Source organism: Pleurodeles waltl, chromosome 6, assembly GCF_031143425.1.
Source record: "Pleurodeles waltl isolate 20211129_DDA chromosome 6, aPleWal1.hap1.20221129, whole genome shotgun sequence".
In the NCBI taxonomy this organism is placed as follows: domain Eukaryota; kingdom Metazoa; phylum Chordata; class Amphibia; order Caudata; family Salamandridae; genus Pleurodeles; species Pleurodeles waltl.
In genome coordinates this window covers 826216502-826240527 of record NC_090445.1, presented here as the reverse complement: position 1 = coordinate 826240527, position 24026 = coordinate 826216502, and the positions used below count along the sequence as shown (strand labels likewise).

The 24026-nt window shown below is 40.0% G+C and overlaps 1 protein-coding gene across 5 annotated transcripts in view; it reads right to left on the bottom strand.

The window, feature by feature from the left end:
* The window catches only part of CNNM2 (cyclin and CBS domain divalent metal cation transport mediator 2), a 776587-nt gene that overhangs the window by 76118 nt on the left and 676443 nt on the right, over positions 1 to 24026 (bottom strand). For 3 of the 5 annotated variants that reach the window (XM_069239487.1, XM_069239488.1, XM_069239491.1), the window contains one exon: positions 17924 to 17986. The exons of the other annotated variants lie outside the window; for them this stretch is intronic. In XM_069239487.1, the coding sequence (XP_069095588.1) occupies positions 17924 to 17986 (63 nt within the window). The remainder of the gene's footprint in view (positions 1 to 17923; positions 17987 to 24026) is intronic. 5 annotated transcript variants of the gene reach the window in all.

Below are 24026 nucleotides of genomic sequence, written 5' to 3'. Positions count from 1 at the left end.
AGTAATAAAATCCAGGATAAAGTCTTTACTTTTTTATTTTAATTATTTTAATAGAAAGTTAGACAGAGCTACAAAATGAAGCATAAGGACCAATACAGTTTAATATACAGTTAGAGACAGAATGGCTTTTTCAGTGTATGAATTCCAACAATTTACTGTGCAGTCAATCACTTTTCTGTAATACAACAGAAGGGGAAAAAGAAAATAAGGGAAATAACAGGAAACTAGCCACTCAGCACTGTAATCACAGGTGCAGACCAATTAAAAGGAATACCTCAAAGCCCATAGAGATACAAGTCGGTGGGCTTACCATGTGGCAAATCCATCCTCCCAGCAAAAAAAGCCCTTTTTATACAGCAATGCAGGCCGACTGCTAGTCAGCCGCCTCAGTGCCAGGATTCGCGGCGTTTCCATTTTCCTCAACCTGTGCATTCAGAACAGCTTGAAAAGAGACCTTAGGAAGGCATTGCGCAGACTTCATCTCCCGTTAAGCGGTCAGTTGTTCCTGACATTAGGCAGTGTCCCACAACCACTCAGACCTCTGGGACGCCAGGCGGTGACCCCCTATGTAGCACCACCTGTCACTTAGCGGACAAAAGTAGAATCGCTGTCAGTCTGAGTGCTACCTGAGGAACCTCCTTCATGTAACCTAGCAGCGGAACTAGTAGAAAGCGCACCATAGGGTGTCCAATGATCTCTTCAAAAGTCTTTAATACAGTAAACCAGAAGTGCCCCACATCAGGGCAGTCCCACAAAAGATGCAGGAAATCAGTGCATGGTGCAGCACCTTGCACGCAGCGTGGATTTTCAATCAGGCCCATCCTATGCAAAATCCAGGACAGCATAGACAGCTTAGTGCAGCACAGCATTTGCTTTCAGCCAGGCACTCAAAAGAGAAATCAATTTAAACAGTCTACATTCTAATAGGGAACCACAGAGACAGTTGCTCAGTTAAACACAAACAATACACGAACAACAATAACTACAACCCCAGTGTCCATTCTACTGCCATTATCATAAGAAACATTCACAACTTCCTGCTGTGGTCATCAGAGAAGCGGGTCACGTGAGCTCCCGTCATGCTCCGTGACCGCAACTGAGACCTACATCAAGCGGCAATGGCAGCAGAGCGAAACGCTCAGGAGAGCGTTCCGCACTGAGACGAGCGGCTACGGTGATGCCCCCCCCCCAAGCTGTCGGAGACGTGGGCTGATGATTTACCCATAGCAGTGCTTTAGGGAGCGGAAGCTGCAGAGGGAAAATAATTCCACTGAGCTTTTGCAAGCATGAGCATGCCGTTGTTTTTAGGAACTCCACCTCCGGGACAAGCAGCCCTCGGTTGCGTGGTGAACGGAGGAGAGGGGAGAAGAGAGGAGTGAAGAGCGATGAAGAGAGGGGAGAGGAGAGTGATGAGAACTTTAACTTATTCTACCACACAGTAAGTAGAGGGTTCGATTGGAGTCTCAGAGTATTGAGCAGCACTGTGTTCCTCAGGTGGACAGGGGTTGCAGCGCAGGAACTTGTGGAAGACTGGTGTGAGGAGGATGAGACGACTGCAGAGGTGTACCGGACACTGACTCTAAGGAGGGATAAAAAAAACTAAAAAAGGAAAAAAAAAAAACTCATTGTATGGGAATCCGTGTGAACAGCGGTCCCTGGCAGAAGAGAGGGGGTAAGGGGCCCATTGTGTGGTAGGATTAGGTGGGGCAGTAACATACCACGAACTGGCTGGATCGATGGGAGTATGACGGAAGCATTTAGGTGGTTGTGGCTGTCTTTCCTGGGGGTTCCTCATTACTCCCGTTATTTCTGGAGTCTGTCATCATATTTGGTCCCCCCGCTCTTTTAAGGCTCCCAAAACTACCTGCTCGGCTACAACCCTCTGGAAATGTTATCACCCTTTATCTCAACCTCTCCCCCCCACTCCCAGTTCGTTTGACCTTATCCTCAACAGAGGGCCCCCCTTCCCAGTTTGCCATGAAACGTATGACGGGAGACGGAGGATTCAAAACACGGATAGCACCAAAGAATCCGAAAGGAGCAAAATCGAAAACTCAGATTCCGGCCCCCGGCAGGCATAGGCACAGCTCTCGGCAGCTAGATGGATTAGGCTCCATTAGAGTCTCTATGGTGAGCAAGGACTCTATACCGTCTCTATTGGGTCTCTCTGGCATGCTCGACCCTGGCATGGTGGACTGTTCTGCACAGTCAGCGGTGTGGTCCGCGGAGCTGCATTCCCAAGACGATTCAATAGTAGTAACTCCCTCTCCACCACTAAACTTAGTAGGACCAGACACTCTACCTCCTCCTCCTCATTTAATGGCATCACCTAAACTCCAGGAGAAATCCATCGCGAAACTTTCCTATTCGCTTATTTCAAATACTACCAGCAATGTGAAACAACCATCTAAAGTGGTCGAGGGAGACACATTGAAAGAGGGAGGTCATGAGAAAATAACCCCGTCAGGAAAATGATTTGCAAAAAAATAACATTACACTTCCCGCCAATGTTCCTGCTAGGGTATTAAGTGGCTTAACGGTGCTCAATTCAACCTCAGAGAGTCCAATAGCCAATACTATGCACTCGCCATCCAGTTCCTTACAAAATCCCTGCAGTTTGGAAAACACTGCACCCGCTATAAATATTACTGCAACAATGGAGGAGATGATGGGACAGATTTTAATGGAACTTCGAGCCATTAAAGTCTCTCAGGAAGAAACTCGTAGGGAGACTAAAGAACAGCTGATTCAACTTAATACTCACTTAACTCTTCTTTCGACTAGGTGGAACAGAGGGTCTTGGATTTGGAGGATACCAAAAACCAAGTGGAGTCAACAACATCTCAGGTTCAATCCGAATTGGAAAATCTCCAAATGAAGTTGGATGAGATGGAAAATAGATCACAACGCTCTAATCTTAGATTTGACGGGGTCCCGGAGGAGACGGAAGCAGGGTCATCAGTAACTAAGGTGGTTGCCGGACTTATTCGTAAAAGCATTCTTCCGGACTGGGCAAAATCGGAAGGGGATCTATCTATCATTAGGGCCCACAGAGTACCCTTTGTGCGACCTACCAATTCAAAGTATCCACGCACTATTCTGGTTAATTTCGGTGACTTTAGAATTAAGGAACAAATCCTTTCTCAAGCCAGGAAAGTACGTGAATTCAAGCTGGATGACACCTTGAACGCTACCTTCCGGGTGTTCTCAGACATGTCAGTGGCAGCAGTCCACCGGCGTCGAGAGTTTGTGGGACTAATTGACGGTTTCAAAAGATTGGGGGATCCGACGGGTATAGTGCAACTGGGAAATTTGAAAGTACTCTATAAGGGTCAAGCAAAAGTTTTCCAAAAAATTCAAGAAGCAAGGAACTTTCTGGAGCATATAGAAAAGCAAGAAAAGCAAAGAACTGTCCTTTGAGAGGAGAAGGTTTAATCAACTAGACTATGTCAAGAGGACCACTACATTCCTAGTGTATTAATGTATTATTTACTGCTAGTTCGGCTGTCATTTAGACGCCTACCTATTACATGTTGTGCATGTACATTTTCAAGGTCCAGTATACATTTTCATCTGCTTCCCCTCAGAGAACTTAGGGCATCAGGATAATAGACCTTGAAAAGAGGAATATGAGGCTGGAAATGTGTAGAAAGGAGGGTGAGGCAAGGGGAGGGGGGGAAGTGATCAAGATAATGCCGCTTAAGGTATTTAATGAGTAGGAAAGATTAGTTCGTATCTACGGGGCCAGTGTTGTCTCTCCGCCTTGCCGCTCTTTGGAGGTTAAGGTGTAGGGGGTGCCACATCAATGCACTCTACTGCTGGGGTTTTTGGGTGTGGGGAGGGGGGTGATAATGTGTCCGAGGGTTCCATGAAGGGTTTGATCGGCCGGGGCTGGGGTGGGGAGGATGGGGGGGGAGATCTATAGAGGGGAGAGGGAAGGTAGGAGGGAGCTAGAACAAAAACTGCAGGTGGCAGCTAATCAATTTAAGCATTTAACTGAAGACGAGACACAAGACAGGAGAGGTTCTATCAAACTAATAGTTCAAGGGCGACGGAGTATGGCAGGCAAGATCTACATGTTGTGTAAGGATGAGACCTAATTTAAGAGCGGCCTCCTGTAACTTAAACGGGGCAAATAATAATATGAAATTTCGTGCCATCGTTAGCTGGCTGGAAACGGCTCAGGTTCAAGTGTTCCTCTTACAGGAGACTCACTTAAAGCTTAATTCAAAGGTACCTAGACTTCCGCCTCATATTGTCAATTGCTTTTATGCTTCAGCGGAAGCCGCAGTATGGGGTGTGGCAATTTTGTTTTCAAATAAATTTGTAGGGAAAATCAATAGAGTTGTCCGCGACTCACAGGCAAGACAGATAATAGTCTCTACAACGATAGCTAATAAAGAGTGCCATTTTGTAAGTTAATATGGCCCGATAGAGGATGATATAAAGCTGATGCAGACATTATATAAGCATCTTTCCCCCCTCTTCAAGGGTATTTCATAATAGGAGGGGACTTTAATGTTATGTTAAATACTCAATGGGATTCATCATGTAAGAACAAAGCACAGAAGAAATCTAAAACTTCGCAAATTCTGGCAAAACTAATTCAAGAAATAGCCCTGGTAGATGTGTGGCGGGCTGATCATCTTGATGTTAAACAGTATACGTGCTGTTCCAAAAGGTATAACACGGCGTCAAGAATTTATTTTATTCTAGTCTCTTTTATATTAAAATGGCATCGAACAGGAATTCTTGCAAATTCTTTTTCAGATCATGCCGTACCTTGGGTCGAACTTCAAAGATTCGGTCAATCAGCACCACCGTTTACAATGGCGCCTGCACAGATCTCTCTTACCAGAGGAAGACTGGGTCACCAACCTCAAAGTACTAGTAACAGAATTTTTGAAGATAAATAAAGGATCTGCCCCGGTTTTTCATATTTGGGGGGCCACTAAGGCCTTCATACGAGGGAAGGCTATTTCTTTTAAAGCTCATTTAGGAAAAATAGCTTGTGAGATAAGTTCCAAGTTGCAACAGGAACTAGAGCAGGCACTAAGACAAAAGCAACTATCTCCTAGCCCTGAGTCAACAGCAGGTTTAGCAAGGGCCCAGGCTAATCTAAATTATTTTTTTTATATCTAAGGAAATACTTAATAGCCATACAACATATCAACGTCAATACGAAGAAAGTGAGCATGCCGGAAGATTTCTAGCCTGGTCAATTAAAAAGCGTGCTAGGAGTAGTCTGATCAAAGCCATCTTTGATGAAGACCAGGCTAGGATGGTTACACAATCAGAACGGATCAAAAAAATATTCTTTTTACATTATGATAAATTATACACAGAGTCATCACAAGGGAATTAGTTTCAAATCCATCAGTATCTAGATACAGTTTCTCTACCAAGGCTTGACGTTCAGGCACAGAATTTATTACTGTCCCCTATTACTTCCCAGGAAGTTATTAAAGCAATAAGGGATGCTTCCAATGGTAAAACTCCAGGGGAAGATGGCCTTCCGGCAGAAGTTTATAAAGTTTTGGAAGATCAATTAGTTGATATATTAACAAAGTTATTTAATGTAATACTGGAGGGAGTAGAGATTCCTTCTGAATTATCATGTGCAAGGGTGGTTAGTTTTATTAAGAAAGACAAACCACCGGAATATCCTGGCTCATATCGTCCAATCAGCTTGTTGAATCAGGACTATACATTTTTTACTAAGATTCTGGCAGCTCGTGTAACGCAGGTAGCCCAAATATTGATACACGAGGATCAGTGTGGATTTCTACCAGGTAGGCTACTATCCACCAATACAAATTTCCTAATACAGGCCATAGATTATCTGTTGCATAGCTTCCTTCCGGCAGCTAATATGATGCTCAATGCAGAAAAGGTGTTTGATCTGGTTCATTTGCAAGTGTTATTTTCGGCACTTGCAAAGTTTGGCTTCCCAAGGAAATGTATTCAGATTATACGGACTCTGTACAAAGGGGCTCAAGCTAAAATTTTAGTTAATGCACGGGTAGTAGGATCAGTACAAATTACACAAGGCATGAGACAGGGCTGTCCCCTCTCTCCAGTTTTGTTTGCACTGTTTATTGAGCCTTTAGCTGCAGCGGTTCGACAAGATTCAAGTATCAAACCTCCTCTGCCAACATAACCCAAAGTACAACGTTTTGCGGACAATATGATATTGTATCTCAGGGCAGAACAACAGAATATCGATAGAGCATTTGCAAAGATTAGGGCATTCTCTGAGTTAGGGGGCTATAAAATTAATCAATCTAAATCAGAGGCCTTGCTATACAATGCTGAGCCTACGGTTTTGCCGCAGGCGGTTCGTGTTGCATCTTCAGCTTCCCATCCTATTAGATATCTCGGTATATATGTATCTCCGAGTTCGGCAGATTTGTTTGAACTGAATTATATGAAAGTATTGAAAAAAATTCAAGGGCTGCTACGCAAATGGCAAGAGTCTTCTATGACTAATATAGGAAGGGCCGCTTCAGTTAAAATATCGATTCTTCCTCTACTACTATTTGTTTTTTCGAGTGCAATTTTGCGAGTCCCGAAAAAAAAAATTGTGACTCTGGATGTAGCAATTAGACAATCATCTAGAATCATAAGAAACCATGGCTCCAACTGAATAAGTTGTCATTGGCAGTGGAAGATGGAGGATTAGCTCTCCCTAATTTTGCAGTTTACTATGAAGCAGCGATATTTGATTGGGTGTCGAGAGTACGGCCAAAGTCAGAATGCAATTTCTATCTCAATCAGATGATGCTAGAAAGTAATGTACATCTTTTGCGTTTTTTTAAATTCCCTCGCCTACCAAAAAGGGTTAGGTATAAATAACCGGTTATGATTCAAGTAATTATATTACTGTTAAAGCGTAAATATCAAATTGATGAGGATTTTTCATTCCTACGACTGAGAGATATTGGGTGTTTAGGAGTGGAAATAAGTCAAGGTAATATTCTGCAATGGTAAGCACTGGGCTTTACGACTTTAGAGGATTTTTTTCTAGCGGATCGTTTTAAAACATGGGCACATTCTGTAGTAGGAGTAAGCGTTACTCCAGACAATTTAAAATTTTCATATTGTGAAATTCAACACTCACTACGTCTAGCGCCTAGATCCTTGAGCTGTATGAATAAACCCATTGCCCAGGCCTTTTATGATAATCAATCTGGCATTGGAGAGTGGTATAAATTACTTCAGGATGCAGGGGCAACTAAGTTAACTACCCAACTTTTGGCGCGGATAGCTAACATGACAGGATGCAAGATTGAAATACAGCAGTGGAGAAAACACAACGAGGTGACGTACAAAGCTCTTAGAGGGGCCAATTTTAAAAGGATTATTTTATTTTCTAAGTGGCTGCTGTACTATACCCCTGCAAGAGACATGCATCCTGAGTCATCAGGCTCCTGTCCACGCTGCCAAAACTCTAAGGGAGATTGGATGCATATGTGTTTTCTTGTATATTTTTGGGAAGATACTGTGAGCAGATTTTTCAGAGGATACGCTCTTGCACAGATTATGTGATCACCCCCAAAACTGTGGTGGCGCTTTGGGGTATTACGCAGACCACAAATCTTACTATCGTATCCAGACAACTGATTTTCGCGGGCTCGGTGATAGCTCTATTCCTTATCCTACAAGCATGGAAATCATCCATCCCTCCGACTTATGCATTATGGGAGGCAAAAATGGAGTCTATAAGGCTTAGAGAAAAATTGTACGCTAAGCGAACAGGAGCCATGTGAAGATATCATTGGATCTGGGCAAAAATGAGGAATTAGATTAGATGGAGGGAAGTGGAAGTAGAGGAAGCAGACTTATTTAGTCAATCGTAGGGGAAACAAATTGGATGATATTTAAGTTTGATGCGTTAAGTAAAAATGTCTTAACATCAATGTACCTGCTTTATAAAAATAATGTAAAAAAATAAATAAATAAAAAACGTCCTGCTGTGGTACAGTTTTGTCAGTCTTTAGAAAAAATCTGTCACTTTCACCATAACTCTGCAACCCTTCTAACATTGCACACTTTACCATCTTGCATAACATTGCTGTTGGTAAACATCTTAATGACCTTCATCGCCTTGCCATACTTGGGCTCACGTTTGTGGAGTACACCAGGTTTGAGAATCCTCACTCAATCTCCCACAACAAGCATGGGTTCTTTAACATTCCATTTGACATCATACCATTCTTTAATCTTCGTCTGCTTCTCTTCCACTCTCCTGCGCACACTATCCACATGATACTCCTATCTGCTATTATCACATCTTTTTTTGAACCATCGTGGAAAAAACTTGGAAAAAGGATCTCTACCTCTAAGTGACGTGAACAGACTAACTTCCATAACAGTATGAAGTTTAATGGGAAACAGCCACAATTTTTCCCTTAACACATTCTTTCATTGACAACCAGTCTTATGTGCCTCTACCGCATAATCCTTTAAAAAAAGAGTTGAATCTCTCAACTAATCCATTATTACTAGGTTCATATAACATGGTAGTGACATGGCATATTCCACGTTGTTTAAGAAAACTCTCCATTTCGCTCGCATTAAGCTGAGATCCATTATCTGTAATAAAAAAAAATCAGGACATCCTTCTCTAACAAAAGTCTCCCTAAAAACTCTATTACTACTTGAGTGGTGATTTGTGCAACAAATGTTACTTCTGGTCACTTGGAGTGATAAGCTATCATCACTAAAGCAAACCTAGCTTCTTGAGGTAAAGGAGAAAATAGACCAGAAATGTCAAAGGCTATTTTCTCCCTACGGACATTTCAGCCATGCAACAGGTTTCAAAGGTGCAGGGTTATCCTTTAAGGCTTTCTCGCCATTAACACATGGATCACATTCTCTTACTACTCTGTCTGCCATCCTGCCCATACCTGGCCACCAAAAATGTGTTCTGATAAGTCTCTTCTTAGCCGACATGCCAATATGTTCCTCATGAGCCAGATGAAAAATCACTTTTTGCATATCAACCGGAGGAACACACTTGACTTCTTTGAACAATAATCCACATACCACATCCAATTCTCATGAAACTTTACACAACTGTAATAACACTGGAGAAATCAACTCCTTCCTACGCCAACCTTCCATCACACAATTCCTTACCTCTTGCCATAACGTATCCCTCGTTTCACACTCTGCCTATTTTCCGTAATGGCATCAAAATTACCAGCGACTACATCTATTGTAGTAGCAATGTCCACTTCATTCACATTTACATTCAGATCCTCCAGCTGGCAGGGTAGCCTTGATAAGCAATCAGCCATCATGCTGCACTTAACAGGAACAAATTCAGTTTTAAAACAATACTCTTGTAGCCTTGAAGCTAATTTGGCAATGCACGCAGTTCTTGTGTTACATTAATTAGTGTCCCCCTTAGCTTTTGTTTGCTAGGCACCACGCCTCTCTTGATTTTAATTCTATGCGAAAAGTTGGTAACTTCCCTAAAGTGTCATTGAATACTTTTGGAAATTTCTCAATTACGTAAGAATCGTTACTCACATCAATAATAACTGACATTGCTTCTTTACTTTTGAGACCCAACATTATTCTCAACTTCCATTGGTCCATCCGCCCTCATACACTGACTCCTTTTTCAGCCACATACATTTTTATGTTAGCACTCCTACCTTTGAATTCAATCTTGACCCATTTGAAACCAATGATATCAATAGTGGTAGCATCAACAATTTCAGCAATTATACCAGAACCTCGTAGTTTCTTAGGATCCAAAACATTTTCAAACTTCTTCATAAAATAGTTCTTTGTGACGATGGTCCAGGGTGAGCCATAATCAGCGATAAGCTCCAATTCAATGCCCAAGATCACAACTTTACATTTAGGAGGAATCTTGATTAGCAAACTCTCCTCACCAACACAGGCATCATCGACAGACAACATGATACAGTAATTCTCCATTTTCTTCCCACACTCACAATTGGTATCCTGTGGCGTAACATTTTTTTTTTTACATCCTTACAAACACAGGCAAAATGATCCACACGTCCACACTTTTTACATTCCTTGACTATTGCAAGACACCATGCAAATGAAGCAATATGATTATTGCTACAGCGTCTGTAACATACACCAACCTTCTCAACTTTCTTCCCAGAGGATTATTTGGGGAGCATTGTTCACCCTACACACATCAGTTTTGTTTACCTTACAGACTGATTTGGGACTGTTGACATTTACACCCTTATTATTTATCAATAACATCCACTTTTCTGACTGCTCTAACCAGAAAATGCCTTAGCAGTGGCAATGGCATCCTGCAATTTGGGATCCCCATGACCCACAACTGTCCCTGTATTTTTATTTTTATTTTCAACTTTTGACATGTAATTATTTGATCCCTAATCCTCTCATCTGTCATGAAACGGAAACGGTATGCCATAGAAAGGGCCCTAAATGCAGTGAGAAACTCATAAAAAGACTCCCCTTCCATCTGAGGACGGGTATCAAATTTAAATCTATTCAATGCAATACATACAGAGGGTTTAACCCAATACTCCGTCCTCAATACTGCCTCCACATAAGCATAAATATCTCCTTGAAATTCCAATGCTACAACTTGTGGTAAAAATCTGAATACAACTTGACCCTCAGATGTTAAACAATAGAGCAAAATAATTTTCTCCTCTTCCTTTTCCCATCAATGTCCTTCATATAAGTCACCAATTCTTCCTTCCATCTTGTTAAGTACAGCCAATCCATTTTTTTTAAAAACAAGAAGCAAACAATATTGTCCAATGAACACAATGATAAGATCACTTTTGCGATGCAATTTCAGTTTATTCCTCCGACATCTGACATCCAACAGAAGAGGTTGTAGTTTGCACCAATCAGAGTGAGTGAAACACTTGAGCTTGTCCTCCTTCCGTGCTTTTGAGCATTATCCAATGTAAATTCAAATCCACACACTCCACACAGGATGGTGTATGCTTGGAACGGTCCCTCCATGCTTACGAGTGCACTCCAGGTGGAGCACTTAAAGTTCCTCTTGCCAATAAAAACATTGCACTTGAGCCGTTACCTCTGTGCTCTTGAGCGATTTCGAAATGGCCAAAGTGGAAAGGAAAGGTAAACCAGTCCCCAGTAGTAGTAGTAGTAGTAGTAGTAGTAGTAGTAGTAGTAGTAGTAGTTCATCGATGTATTGCCAAAAGGTTCCTGGAAAGTATACACAGGCAATCATAGTCACACGCTGAAATCAAAGATGAGTCCATAAATACAGATGGGTTCATTCATGTGCGCTGTGATGACAGCTACACCTCTACAACTCACTGATAATTGTTGCAAAGTAATAAAATCCAGGATAACGTTGACAGCTCTTTTAGCGCAGCACAGCATCTGCTTTCAGCCAGGCAGTCAAAAGAGAAGTTAATCATTCTGCATTATAGGGAACCGTGGAGACAGTTCTGCAGATAAACAAACAATACACGAACCACAAGAGCTAATTGGATGTTAACTCATCACAACAATCATGTCCCATAAGTTCTTCTCAGGTTTCTGGGCTTCACCAAAAACTCACCCCTCTCCCTCCCAATGTCATCACAGGTTCTGTAACCCCTAACTCTGCATATCCCTATGGCACCCAAGTGAACACTGTAAAACAAGCTCCCCTAATCCATGTTTCCACAGCTCTCCTCTTTTTTTTGTGAACCTCATCGGTATAAGACTTTCCAAACAGAGTGCTCTGTAGCTCTGTAATTGGGTATAAAGTATGTCCAATCAAACATACATATAAGTATATCAGAGAGCCAATTTGAGGCAATATAACCAATTTCTTTTTTATCACTTGTGTCGAGCTAAAACTTGAGTGAAATGAGCCCTGAAAAACTTCAAAGTGCAAAGGTAATTTAATTAACCAGATCAAAATTGCCTCCCTAAACCACGTGAGGACTGAACTGCTTAACAATTGTGAGTTTGCTCAATAGACACAAAAATGCTGCAAAATAATTTCTTAACCATTTCTATATATAGGTGCTTCTGGTAATCATGATCCTATACTCTTTCTCTCTTTTTGAAAGCACCAGACTTGTGTAATTTATTTGGAACTTTGACAATGGAATGATAATAAATTCTGATCAACTGAAGCAGAAAGAAAATGAAGTGTTTGTAAAAATGTTTTCAGAAACACTTAGAGAAATGCTGATTAATCCTGTAGTAAATAGAAAGTGAGTCATGAAATAAGATGAAGTTATAATTGAGATAACAGTGATCGGATTAAAAAATATATTGGTCCCTATTGATAAGGGACAAAAAATTGGCTTTGCAAAAATATAATCTCTAAAACTGCTTCAACTAATCAAGCTAGATTTTTTGCATATAATAGCCTCTGTTGAACCCACCTCTATGTTACATAAAATTAATTATACTCGTGAACAAAGTGCCAGTCTTACTCTGAAACAGCTCAATATGTGATATTTCAGGGTGAAAGAGGTAATAATGTCTGGCAATTAGTATATAAAAAAAATAAAGCAATTCTAGAATTAAAGTTATTTTATTATTACAAATATCTTTCAGGCATACTGACTGTCTATACTAATTTGAGTTGTAAAAAAATGTAAATGCTTAAGTTATTAATTTCAATTTCTTGATCACAATTTACTTCCTAGTGGAGAGATACTCAAAAGCGATGTTTTTCTGCGTGGTCCAAGTGTGTTTGGTTGAATTACTAAGTTGATACAGCTGAAGCACTTTACTTTAACAGTAATGTATGCTGCTAATTTGCAATCTGTGGAAATATCTCTGCTGTGTGCAAACTGAGATATGAAAGAATTAACTCTATAGCTCTCTGGGATCCATCAAGTATTCCTTCCATAGATAAGGAAGATCTCAAAGTTCCATTAAACTGAATTTCTCCTGTTTGACCCAAATAGTTTACCAGACCTGTTTTTCACTCAGGAAATATTGACAGTAAATGCCCTCAGCCCACTGATAGAAATGACTTTACTATTTTGTTTTTCATCATGTGGTCCACATCCTGAACCAGCTGAAGCAGACAAGAGGTGTTCAACCCCTATTGTGGGATCTGCTGCAGGAGATTAACTGAAATTCAGATTTTCTATCCGTTCTGCCCAAATTCTACTACCCATCTTACTATCCTCTATCTCTTCACATGCACAGCTAAATAGAACTTCTCACGCACATATACAAAGCCCTACACAACACAGGACCAGTACACTGATCAGCTGCATACCATTTCACCAAACACCTATGCTCTGCCTCACTCTCAATCTCATAAAACTGGAGGTTGCTTATTACATGGCACCCAAGACATGGAACAACCTCCCTCACCACATCAGATTATCCTACCTACTTCTTGCTGAATCTTCGTGTAAGCCCCTTGGGGACTACACACCTACTCAATAACCTGGATACCCTCTTGGGTGATTAGTGTGCTACACAAATCATCATAACATAAAGTAACATAACATGGCAGAGGTGAGAGAAGAACAGCTGAATAGTTCCTTTGTGCAGCCGCGACCTTCTACCACAAAACAGTGTTTTTGTGTATCTCTAGTATTAGTTGGCTTTTGTCACTGAACATTCTGCTTTGTAGTTGGCATTATTCATGGAATTGCCACTTCCAGTATGGTTTGTGAAAATGATGGCAACCCCTGAAATCTCACCTGTAATTCCCCTATGGGAAGTCCCTTATTTGGTTAAGGCCCACAGATTTGATTGTTTCCATTTCCACCTTCATGTTTTAACTTACATTTTCTGCATGAAAGTTACTCTAAACAGAAAAATGGGTCTGGCCTGTTGCTTTATTTCATGTGTCTCAAAAAGTATTGAGATTTGAACTTTCAGACAGAAGGATTAAGCACCGATTTTCATCACATCTCTGCTGCACACTTCGTGAACTAACTCTAGTTCATTTATAGGTGAAACTGTAAATGGAATAACAGGAGGAATGTGCACCAATCAGAGAAGACATTCTGAGTCTGTAACATTAGCTAGGAGGGGTCACAATGCTTGGACGATTTTCTCTCCTTTGACACACCAGGCAAACATCTTTCAGTTGATCATCACATGGATGGTGCTTGAGATAGTCCTCTGAAACTAGACATTTCACCTTTGGCCTTTCATAGGGATTCTTGAGAGACCTATAAAAAATCATAGTCATGAGTGATACTTGTGAAATTGCTGGATGAGGTGGAAGCAAAGTGGCCTGTTGGTCTGACACTGCTGAGGTTTATGAAGAAGGACACCCCACTTCTGAAATGCCTTTATTCGTATATGGAGGGACAGGCAATATGGGACAATCGCAGACAGAGGAAAAGGAACAATGTCCTCAGTGAGAGACTCTGGAAACTGGGGAGATGGATACTTGAACTTCAGCCTCTTCTGGGATTTGTAACCTGACGACAATCAGGAGTATTATCTCAATGTCAACGCAAGAGACTCTAAATGGCAGTGACAAAGTCAATTTCAAAGGTATCCCTAGACTTTGGACAATCTCTCCATCGAGAGATAAAAATTATACAGCTTTGGACACCTCAATACTGAGCAAGAGCAGCAGTCACTTAAAAGTTTTGCACTCACTCTTAAGGCTGTCTAAACTGGTCCTTTTAGGGACACTGGAGGAGACAAGTGGGTCTTAGTGGATCAGCTAGGTGTGACCTCTTGATGCTAGTTATCTTTCTTGGCTCCTAGCTGTCTCTATCCTTCAGCCTCATGTAGGACATCTTTTGACGCACAAAATCAAATTACCACTGTATTCCAAGTGGTCCTTAAAACCTCTGAGCCAAAGGGGTGACCATCAAGAAAAACAGCAAAAGGAGTATTCTTAAAGAGTCCTTCCAAATGTGTTTTTCATCTTATTCAATTTCAACTAACCCTTCAATGTAACAAGCAGGTTATAAATTCATATAAATCTTATCAGCATTCTACATGTTTCAGGTTACAATTAACCGTTCATAAAAAAAAAAATGTATATTCATTATAAGTTACTTCTTTAAACATACTTATTAATAAGATAACATGTCAAGTATAACCAACGTAAACCTTTTAATGTCTTTGCTGTGTTCATGTGATACTCAAAGTCCATTGTGTTCCCTGCTCTGTTAGTCTAACATTTATCACATGATTTCTTCATGCATATTTAGACTCATCACTTTTATATAAATTTTTAGGTTAAAATTGCAGCATAAATCTCACCTGTTCATGCAGAGGAAATAAAAATATTCAAAATAACTGTTGCTTCCAAGTACTCAGGGAACAAGAGGAATGCAAAACACAACCTGGTTGAAGAGACTCAAACAGATCGAATGCTTGAAGAAAATTTCAGTTCAGTATATCATTCCAACAAATTCCAAGTTTATAAGGAGATCACTTACTACATTACTTTGGGATAAATCGGCTACTTTGGTGGTATTTATTCAACTAAATATCAATATGGTAAACCATTTTTAGCTTAAAAACTTTTGAAAAGAAGTATAATGTACCACTGTTAGTTCAGAAATTAGAAAGTGGAAAAAATATCACAAAAAGGTTACTTCAATAAGAATGTTGGCAGATCTTGTTTTTGAACTTTAAGTGCCCACGAGTTAAATGATAAACATACTTTCAGTTATTTTCTGTAGGACCCATATGATAAAAACGTGATTGGCAAAGTTCACTAAATACCACCGAAAAAAAATGGTGACAATTAATTTGTGCAGTATAGGGGAGGTAAGGAGTCTAGCGCAATTACAAACTGATAACATATACAGAAGTGATGAAAGACTGAATATGTGTATAAGAAAATTGTGTAACTAATGGTGGAGTAATGCAGATGTGAATGTCAAGGACTTTGCATGTCACATGAACACAACAGTTTCAATACGAAGGGTCATGTTGGTTAAATTTGGGATATTATATTTATAGACATCTTTGTTTAAGAAATATTTTATACTGAACAGAGATAACAGTTTTTCAGATTAGATAAACATTTTTCTGCAGATGAAGTGTGTGTTTTATGACAAAATAAGTCAAGAATTATGGGCGATTGCACTTTTGATCTATCTGGGTAAACAAACCACCTTATACAATCAAGGACTAGAGTACACAACTATTTGTTATTTTTGTTTTAACTGAACTTGAAAAAGACTGAATGAGCACAGGAATGCCTTTCTTGCACAGTTATAAACATTCAGACTGTTGTTGACAGTCAGCTTTTGACAAAAGCCACACTCCTTATTAGTTTGAGAATTCAGAAGGCCAGAAAGGAGATTATGACCCCATAGTGGCCATACTTTTTATTAAAGATTTTCTCACTACTGGAAGGATACCGCCCAACAAAAGTAGCAGAATGACTGTGAGGAGTAAGGAGGGCAAGTATATACCCCAATAGAACAGGTGTGAGGACCACTCAAAAGTCAACAAAACACAACTTTCAAGCAACCAAAAAATCAAAATGGAAATAGTAAGCTGCATGACACCTTGCTGAGCTTAATGGTATAGAGCGGCTTTCAGAGTTTTAAAGAAAAAGGATCTTTTGTCACTGCTTTGCAGACTATGTGTTGCAACACCATTTCCTGCTTTATTGTTCTTTTAAAATACTCTGCTACAGTGGTGATGTCAAATGCTTTAAAAGTATCCCCTAAAACCCGCCATAAATTACAAACATTTAAAATTACACAGATGAAAGAAAGAGCATGTTTCTGGAAAACGAAAGAGGAACATCTTCAGTGACAGTTTCAGATGGTAAAAGGAAAGACGCAACATTTATGAATGCAACTAAGATCATGCAAGAGCATTCAGCACGTATCCATTGCACATACCCAGATTTTTGGAACTCACTGAACTATGGATTGCCATACATTTCTAAATAACACAATATTCAAACAAGTCAGACCACTAAAAGTAGTGGGAATGTAATGTAACTAAAACAGAAACACATTATCATATGACATTTATGCAACAAATCCCAAGTGGTCGTGCACTGTACTGTAAACTAACATACTTTGTTCTTGGAGCTTCCAATAATTGTAAAAACCCCACAAACTAGAATTAATGTTTGGAACAATGATTATCACCAATCTTTATTAAAATGTCCTGAAATGGTAAAGTAAGAATTTTGCAAACCAAATAATGATCTTGAAAACATTGATGTAAAAGGTCCGCTCTTCACAAAGAATAGAGGGAACCATAAAGAAAGAGAAAAAATAATAACATTTTCTTTTAAAAAAGAAAACAAAATAAAGGAGGTGGGGCAGGGGAGCCCAGATCAGCTATCACCTTTAAGAGGTTAGCGGAAAATATTTTACTACCCTCCAGCTAGAGAAAACCGACGGACAAATATCTCAGACGTACAAAAAATCAACTGTAAATTACATAAAATGTTTACTATAGCAATTAACATGTGAGAACCTCAGTGAAATCGATGCAGAAAAACAGTTAAATCATTGCCATGCAACACTGTATACTCTAGAGAAGGTGGGTTAGTGGTGCCATTGTATATTATGTTTTTATCAAAAATATTAGTTTCAAGCAAAAAAATTAGTTTCAGGGAGGTGAAAATTAAAGTAGCAAGGGTTCCGGGGGGGGGGGGGGAAGACATCATCAGTAACAAATAATGTGATACAATGTCTTATAATATTGCTATTATATTTTAAGAAGAAAGGTATTAGTGCCCTTGTCTGAAATGACCGAGTGCTTACATTTATAATGCAAACATTAAAAGGCGATCCTCTCTCTGTTTGGAATCAAGTTCATAAGTGTGACACATTCTCTCCCTGCATCAAACAAAACCCAAGGCATCTTACCTGCATGGCCTACTTATTTTGTAGGTTTGCTGCCAACAAGTACTGTAAAGGTAACAGATAAGATGAAGATGGGACTAACTTTATTATCTTAACGGTCCACAAGAATCAGGAAATGAAGCATGCAGATTTACCTGGGGAACCAGCTAACGACTCAGTTCTGCTGACAACAAAGGTACGGGACAGGGACAAAGGAACTGAAAGGGAGAGAAAAAAGGTAAGACACAGAAACCATAACCAGAATAAGGACAGGAGGTGGATATTTGGTATGATCTGGAAAGAGAGAGGTCCACAAAACCAATGAATCCAAGTTAGAATTTGACCAAGAACTGACTACAACAATCATACATTTATGGGGAGAAATTGACTGCTTTCAATAAGAAATCACAGATCATTCATTAACTTTTGAGATTGCACACCACTGAAACTATTAATTAAATACAGAGAACATAAGAGTGACAAGATAAAGATAGGATAAACTGGCCCTTGATGTTTGCATTCAAACAAAAGTCAATGTTAGGTAGCTGGCAAATTTACATATTTCATATATATATATTGTAATTTGTGTAATAGCACATAAAACGTAGAGTGATCATTAAATAAAAAACACAAGAATGGTTACTATGTTTTAAACAAGCTCTCAGAGATCACAGCTCTTTTAGATTTTGTAATAGCTTTTCCCATAACTCTTTCATTTTGATATCTGTCTCGCTGTAAAATAAAAACATTTTGTCACATATCAATGGTTTGCTATTTCACTTCCAACCACAAAAATAGCAAGGACCCAGAAATGCAAACCTAGGCAATGGAAGAACACTATGATACACTGTCTCGTACCTGGTATCTGTTCCCTAAAAAAATATTTCTTAGTAAAAAGCAGATTTTTTCCTAAACTAATTCTCTCTGCAGACTATCGCCTAAAGAAACCGAGTGATTGAGCACGTTTAGGTCTCATGTCAGTGAATTACAGATTTTTTATTTAGCAGTAAATGTGTGGGATGCATTATATTCCAAAAGGAATTTACATACGGAAATATTGGACTCTTTTCTGCAAGAAAGCGAGGCTGAGCACACCTCAGTAAACTTATGCTACCATGTCTTACTGGAATGTGAAAATACACATACTCTTCATAGGGAGTACATTCAGCCCAACATATGTCTTGCTAAAATGGGACAATTAGAAAAAGACACACTTACAAAGCTCCACGTCAGCAGTTGGTTGAAAAGGGTGTTGTCCAACATAAGGTGTTTTTTTTTTGGTGAAGAATAAACAATTAGAATATGATTTCTTTCATCTTCTGCACTGCAAGACTCATTCTACACTCCCTGAACGGACCCTTCTCAAAAATGTGCATCTCCTGAATGAGGACAACATCTAACTTAAGGGACTGAATGTGTTGCCAGAATGTCACTTTGCTGATGAATGCTATCCACTTACATTTTAGAATGAATGTCAAAGGATTATGGTGGCAATGTAATAAAGCATAAATGAAACCAGGCACAGTCCACAGAATCACGAATCTCCCAAGTGAAAGTGGCAGCCCTCCCAACACACACTAATGGACAACAAAATAAATGATAAAAGAACAGAGCAGAACCATCATCACAAATTTAGCATTCCAGAGTCCTCCCTAAACTACCTCTATTCAGGTATTTCAATTTCATATTTATATTGCATTTAGATGCAGTAAAATTAGAGTAACTAGGGCTTCACCAACTACCTCCCTCTGCAATCCAAATCTGCCAAACCACTCTAAATAATGTCATCATCAGGTACAGAGCCTCTAACATGAGAGTGTGATTAGACTAGACGCTCAGCAACGAACATTCCCAAGTTCCCTCATTCCACTGTAACTTTAATGTAAAACAATATTGTCACCACCCCATTAAGGATTTGCTGAGCGCAGCCGTCCCCTCTTAGGTTGAACTAAGTGTTTCTACTTGTTGCCCTCCTGACCTTTGAATGCTCCTGACATCCGCAACCCTTTCTCATGTATGTAGGAGGCTTTTTGTCTTGGGGTCCCTTCATTATTATCTTCTATTGTTTTTCCTACTTGGATACCATTATCATGGTAATACTGTGGCTGCCCACTAGAAGTGCAACCCCATCTCGTGTATCGGGTGATATTGGAGGTTTTTAGGTACATAGTTCAGTCGTTCAAGCAAAGTGACTGCATTATCCATATAGTACATATATCCCTGCACTCGTCCTTCTCTGATTCATCTTTCTATGAAGGAGGAGGATCTTTAAACTAAGATGTTCCACATTCTGTCAGAATATTTTGTGCTGTTTTGCTAGCACTTTAGAGATGCTCAAAGGACATCTGGAAGGATAATTTTGTTTGAGACAAGGCTGAAGAGCTCCCTGACACATCAGTGATGGCCATCTCCTGAACTGTCTTCCTTCTCTGCACCCATTGTCCCGGAAAAGGCAATTTTCCAAATCTTCACACTTATTACGTTTTTTGCCGAATTTGCATCACAAGATTGGCAAGAGTCATAATGGTGAACTGTTCGTAATCAAGCATCATTTTTATCATTTGCTCATTGCCACCACTGTTCCAGGCATACTTTCATATCAATGTTGAGTTCTGAAATGTCTTTGTAGACATTAGAGCACAGTACTACTAATCTGACTCTACGTTTATAGACTAGTGCACAAAAACACAAGAGGCACAATTTAATCAATTAGTTGATCAAAGCGAATGACAATTTTAGGTGAATTTATCAGAGTATGAAGGGCAAGAAAGCAAACAGGAAAAAAAGAAAATCCACCCTAAAATATTTCAGGACTTATCCTACATTAATACAAAGGGGCAATGTGCCAGAAAATACATGGTATTTGTAGAAACTGCTGGGGTCTGTGCAGTATCTCCAGCCCAGCTCATCACAGCTGGGCTGGAGAAATCTAAGTGCGCATGTGTGTTTGGCTGGCCTGAAACCGCCGGCCAAACACACATGCGCACTTAGGTGCACTCTCTCCTCCTTCCCCCTTCCACCTCGCATGACCCAGCCCCACCCCTCCCTGCGCTGCTAGCTGAGCCAGCAGATGAAAAATAAAACAAAAGTAAACTATTATTTTACTTTTCATCTCCTGGCTCTTGGCCGGGGTGTGACGAGCCCCTGCAGACAATGTCAAACAAGAGGCAGCATGTGGAAGGTTGTCCAGCATCTCTTAAATACCATTAAAAAATTAAGGCACAAGGGTTTTAACTATCACACAAACACCTAATAGGTGCAAAGTTGTATGGATTTGGGGGAGCAGGGCTTGAGTATTAATTCTTGGAATGACCCAAGGGTCATGTCAGGACCCTTCACGCTGTTCACACTGGTCCAACATGCCCGATGCTGAGGGACGATGTGGCATCGTCCGAATGAACTGAAAGTGGAGGGAAATGAGACAGGACAGCAAAAGACCACAGGAGCCTAGTCTTCACTTTGGCATACTGCCGGGGGCCTTCCTCTAGAAAGGAGATATACAAGTGTAAATGGGGCAATTAGCATGGCAAAAGGTTAAGGATGCTGGATTAATTGGAGAATTGTATGAGACTGCAACAGCAAGTCATGTCTTACTCTGACCAGAGTATTAGCAACAAAGCATTATCATTCTACACACATTATTTATGAACTATTTGAAAAACACCTCTATTTGAAATCTGTCAACCAAGTTACCTTACCTTTATTCTAAAGTCTTCCCCCTCTTCGCCATTTATAAGCAAAACTGCTGTTTACTACGTGGAAATGATGCATGTGATTTACAATAACAAATACATGCATGGTTTATATATGAAGATGCACACTGTGCGTCATAAATATGCTTGTATATTTAAATAATCTCAGAAAAGTATTAAGGTCACATATGTTTGCAAAATAACCCTTTCTCATTAAAGGTCCACTGGTAGCATTTAATTTACAGGCCCTGGGTATAGAGATACCACTGTACAAAGGACTTACAGGTAAATTAAATATGCCAATTAAGTATAAGCCAATCCTACCAACTTTAGAAGGGAGAGCACCTGCACTTTAGCACTGATCACCAGTGATAAAGGGCTCAGAGTCCTAGAGCCACCAGCGAGAGGTCAGAACAAAATAGAAGGAAGGAGGCAAAAAGTCAGGGGATGAACCTGCCAAAAGGGCCAGGTGCAACAATTGGTGTCTGTCGAAGGCTTGTGCTAAACAAAATGAATACATTAGTGCAGTGGTTCCCAACCTGTAGTCCGTGGACGTCTGGGGTTCCGTGAAGCCTCCTCAGGGGGTCCGCGAATGCTTAGAAAATTAAACAATATTAACAGATTAGGACCCCAGCTTTCAGTAATGATTCAGTGGGGGATCCCTGGATTCCGGTAATGATTCAGTGGGGGTCCACAGAGGTCAAGAGGTTGGGAACCACTGCATTAGTGTTTTATTGATGCTTGTGAGGGAATCGGGGTGCAGTACTTCCTAGATATTTTCCATGGGCCATTTGGAACCATGGGTAAGGGCATCCTAAAGGCGCGTAGCGTTTAGCTTCATTGAAGCTGATCGTATTACTTGTTATGAGCCCTACCAATAATTTGGTGAACTTTGCTCCATCCAGTTAAGCTATAGTCTGCTTTGATTTCTATGTAGAAATAAGACCTGCATAAGAGTTACCGTGATATGGCTAAATAATAATTCATTCCTCTCGAATGTTACCAAATGAATGGACATTTAATGATCAGAGGTAAGTATTTTTGTTCCAGAACTATAGAGAATGAAGAGATAGCTACTGGGTGAAAAACAATAAATAAGGTAGACAAGTAGTTAAGCACCAACATGAGCACAGATAAGTTATCACAATACACACTCCTAATGAATACAAGGTTAGGCATTTTCCATTAGGTTTTGTGTCATATAACTGTTTTCCTGTTCAATTTAAACAGAAAAGGTTTGCTTAGAGAAACTGAGCAAACAAAATAGAAGAGGGACCTAACCTCCATTTTTAGAAGTAAGTAAGCAGTACTTGAAAGATATAAGAACAAATATCAGAATTCTAGGTTATCGTGGCTTTTGGAAATGCAAAAGATGTAAGAAGAAAATTATAGCAGTAATGAAAAAGTTGCTTACCTTGTGCAAAAATATTTCTGGTAGATACTTTAGAATCTGCAGATTCCTCACCTCTCAACTCTTCCTCATGCACCAAACTGGATCAGGAAACTTTTAAACAGTTTTCCTGTGACGGCTGATGGCACTCAAATGTGGGCACTATCCTGGACATGACATTACTAAAGTGACATGTTATTAACACACCTAAGACCAGTCCTCAGAACAGGGAGGCAGGCGGGACCAGTGAGGAATCTGCAGGTAGACAGATTATCCACTAGAAACATCATTAAAGCAAGAAAGTAACTTGCTCTTTTAATGAATAATTCTACCAGATACATCACCTCCTGAATCTAGAGCAGTACCCTCCATAATGGCGATTCTGAAGTAATAGTCAATCATCCCTTTGTCAGATATATTTTGTCCCAATGCAGGCTTAAAATGATAACAATACAACAGACCAGGGGTGATAATTACCACTGTATTACCCTTCGTTTTTGACCCATGTTCCCCTCTCACACAAGTATGTTTAAGTGCTTACCATGGTTAACATTGTAGTGTATTGATCATAATTGGACTGCCTATCTATGCTCTAAAATAAAATTAAACTCAAAATATGCAGTTACAATGGCATAAAACTAGGAATGAAATAGAAAATGACACTCCACTTAGAAAGTGTTCTCTCCTGAACGGCCCTGCCCTTTTTGGCATCCACATAGCCAATGAACAGCTGATCATCACTCTGATATTCTCAAGTCCTATCCACGATGAAGCTCACAACCCTGCTGGGATTCAGATGGAGGAGCCTTTTCTCCTCCTGGTGAAATTAGGAAGATAAAAACAAGGTAGAGTAGTAGAATGAGTCATGTTGAATGAAGTTATCGCCCTTAGAAGGAAAAAAGCCTTTGTTCTTAGAACAAATTTGTCAAAAACGACGTGAATGGGGGGCAGACACAAAGCCTGCAGCTTACTTACTCGCTGAGCTGAGGTAATGACAAACAGAAAACCTGTTTTGATGCATGGACTCAAACGGTTAGTCTAAGAACAATGTACAAATGGAAATAAGCTTCCAATGATGCACAATGAAATGGGAAGACAGGAGCATGCTCGTCAATCCCTTAAAGAACCTCATGACAATTGGGGACTCAAACAAAGAAGTTTTGTGAGGCAAACAAA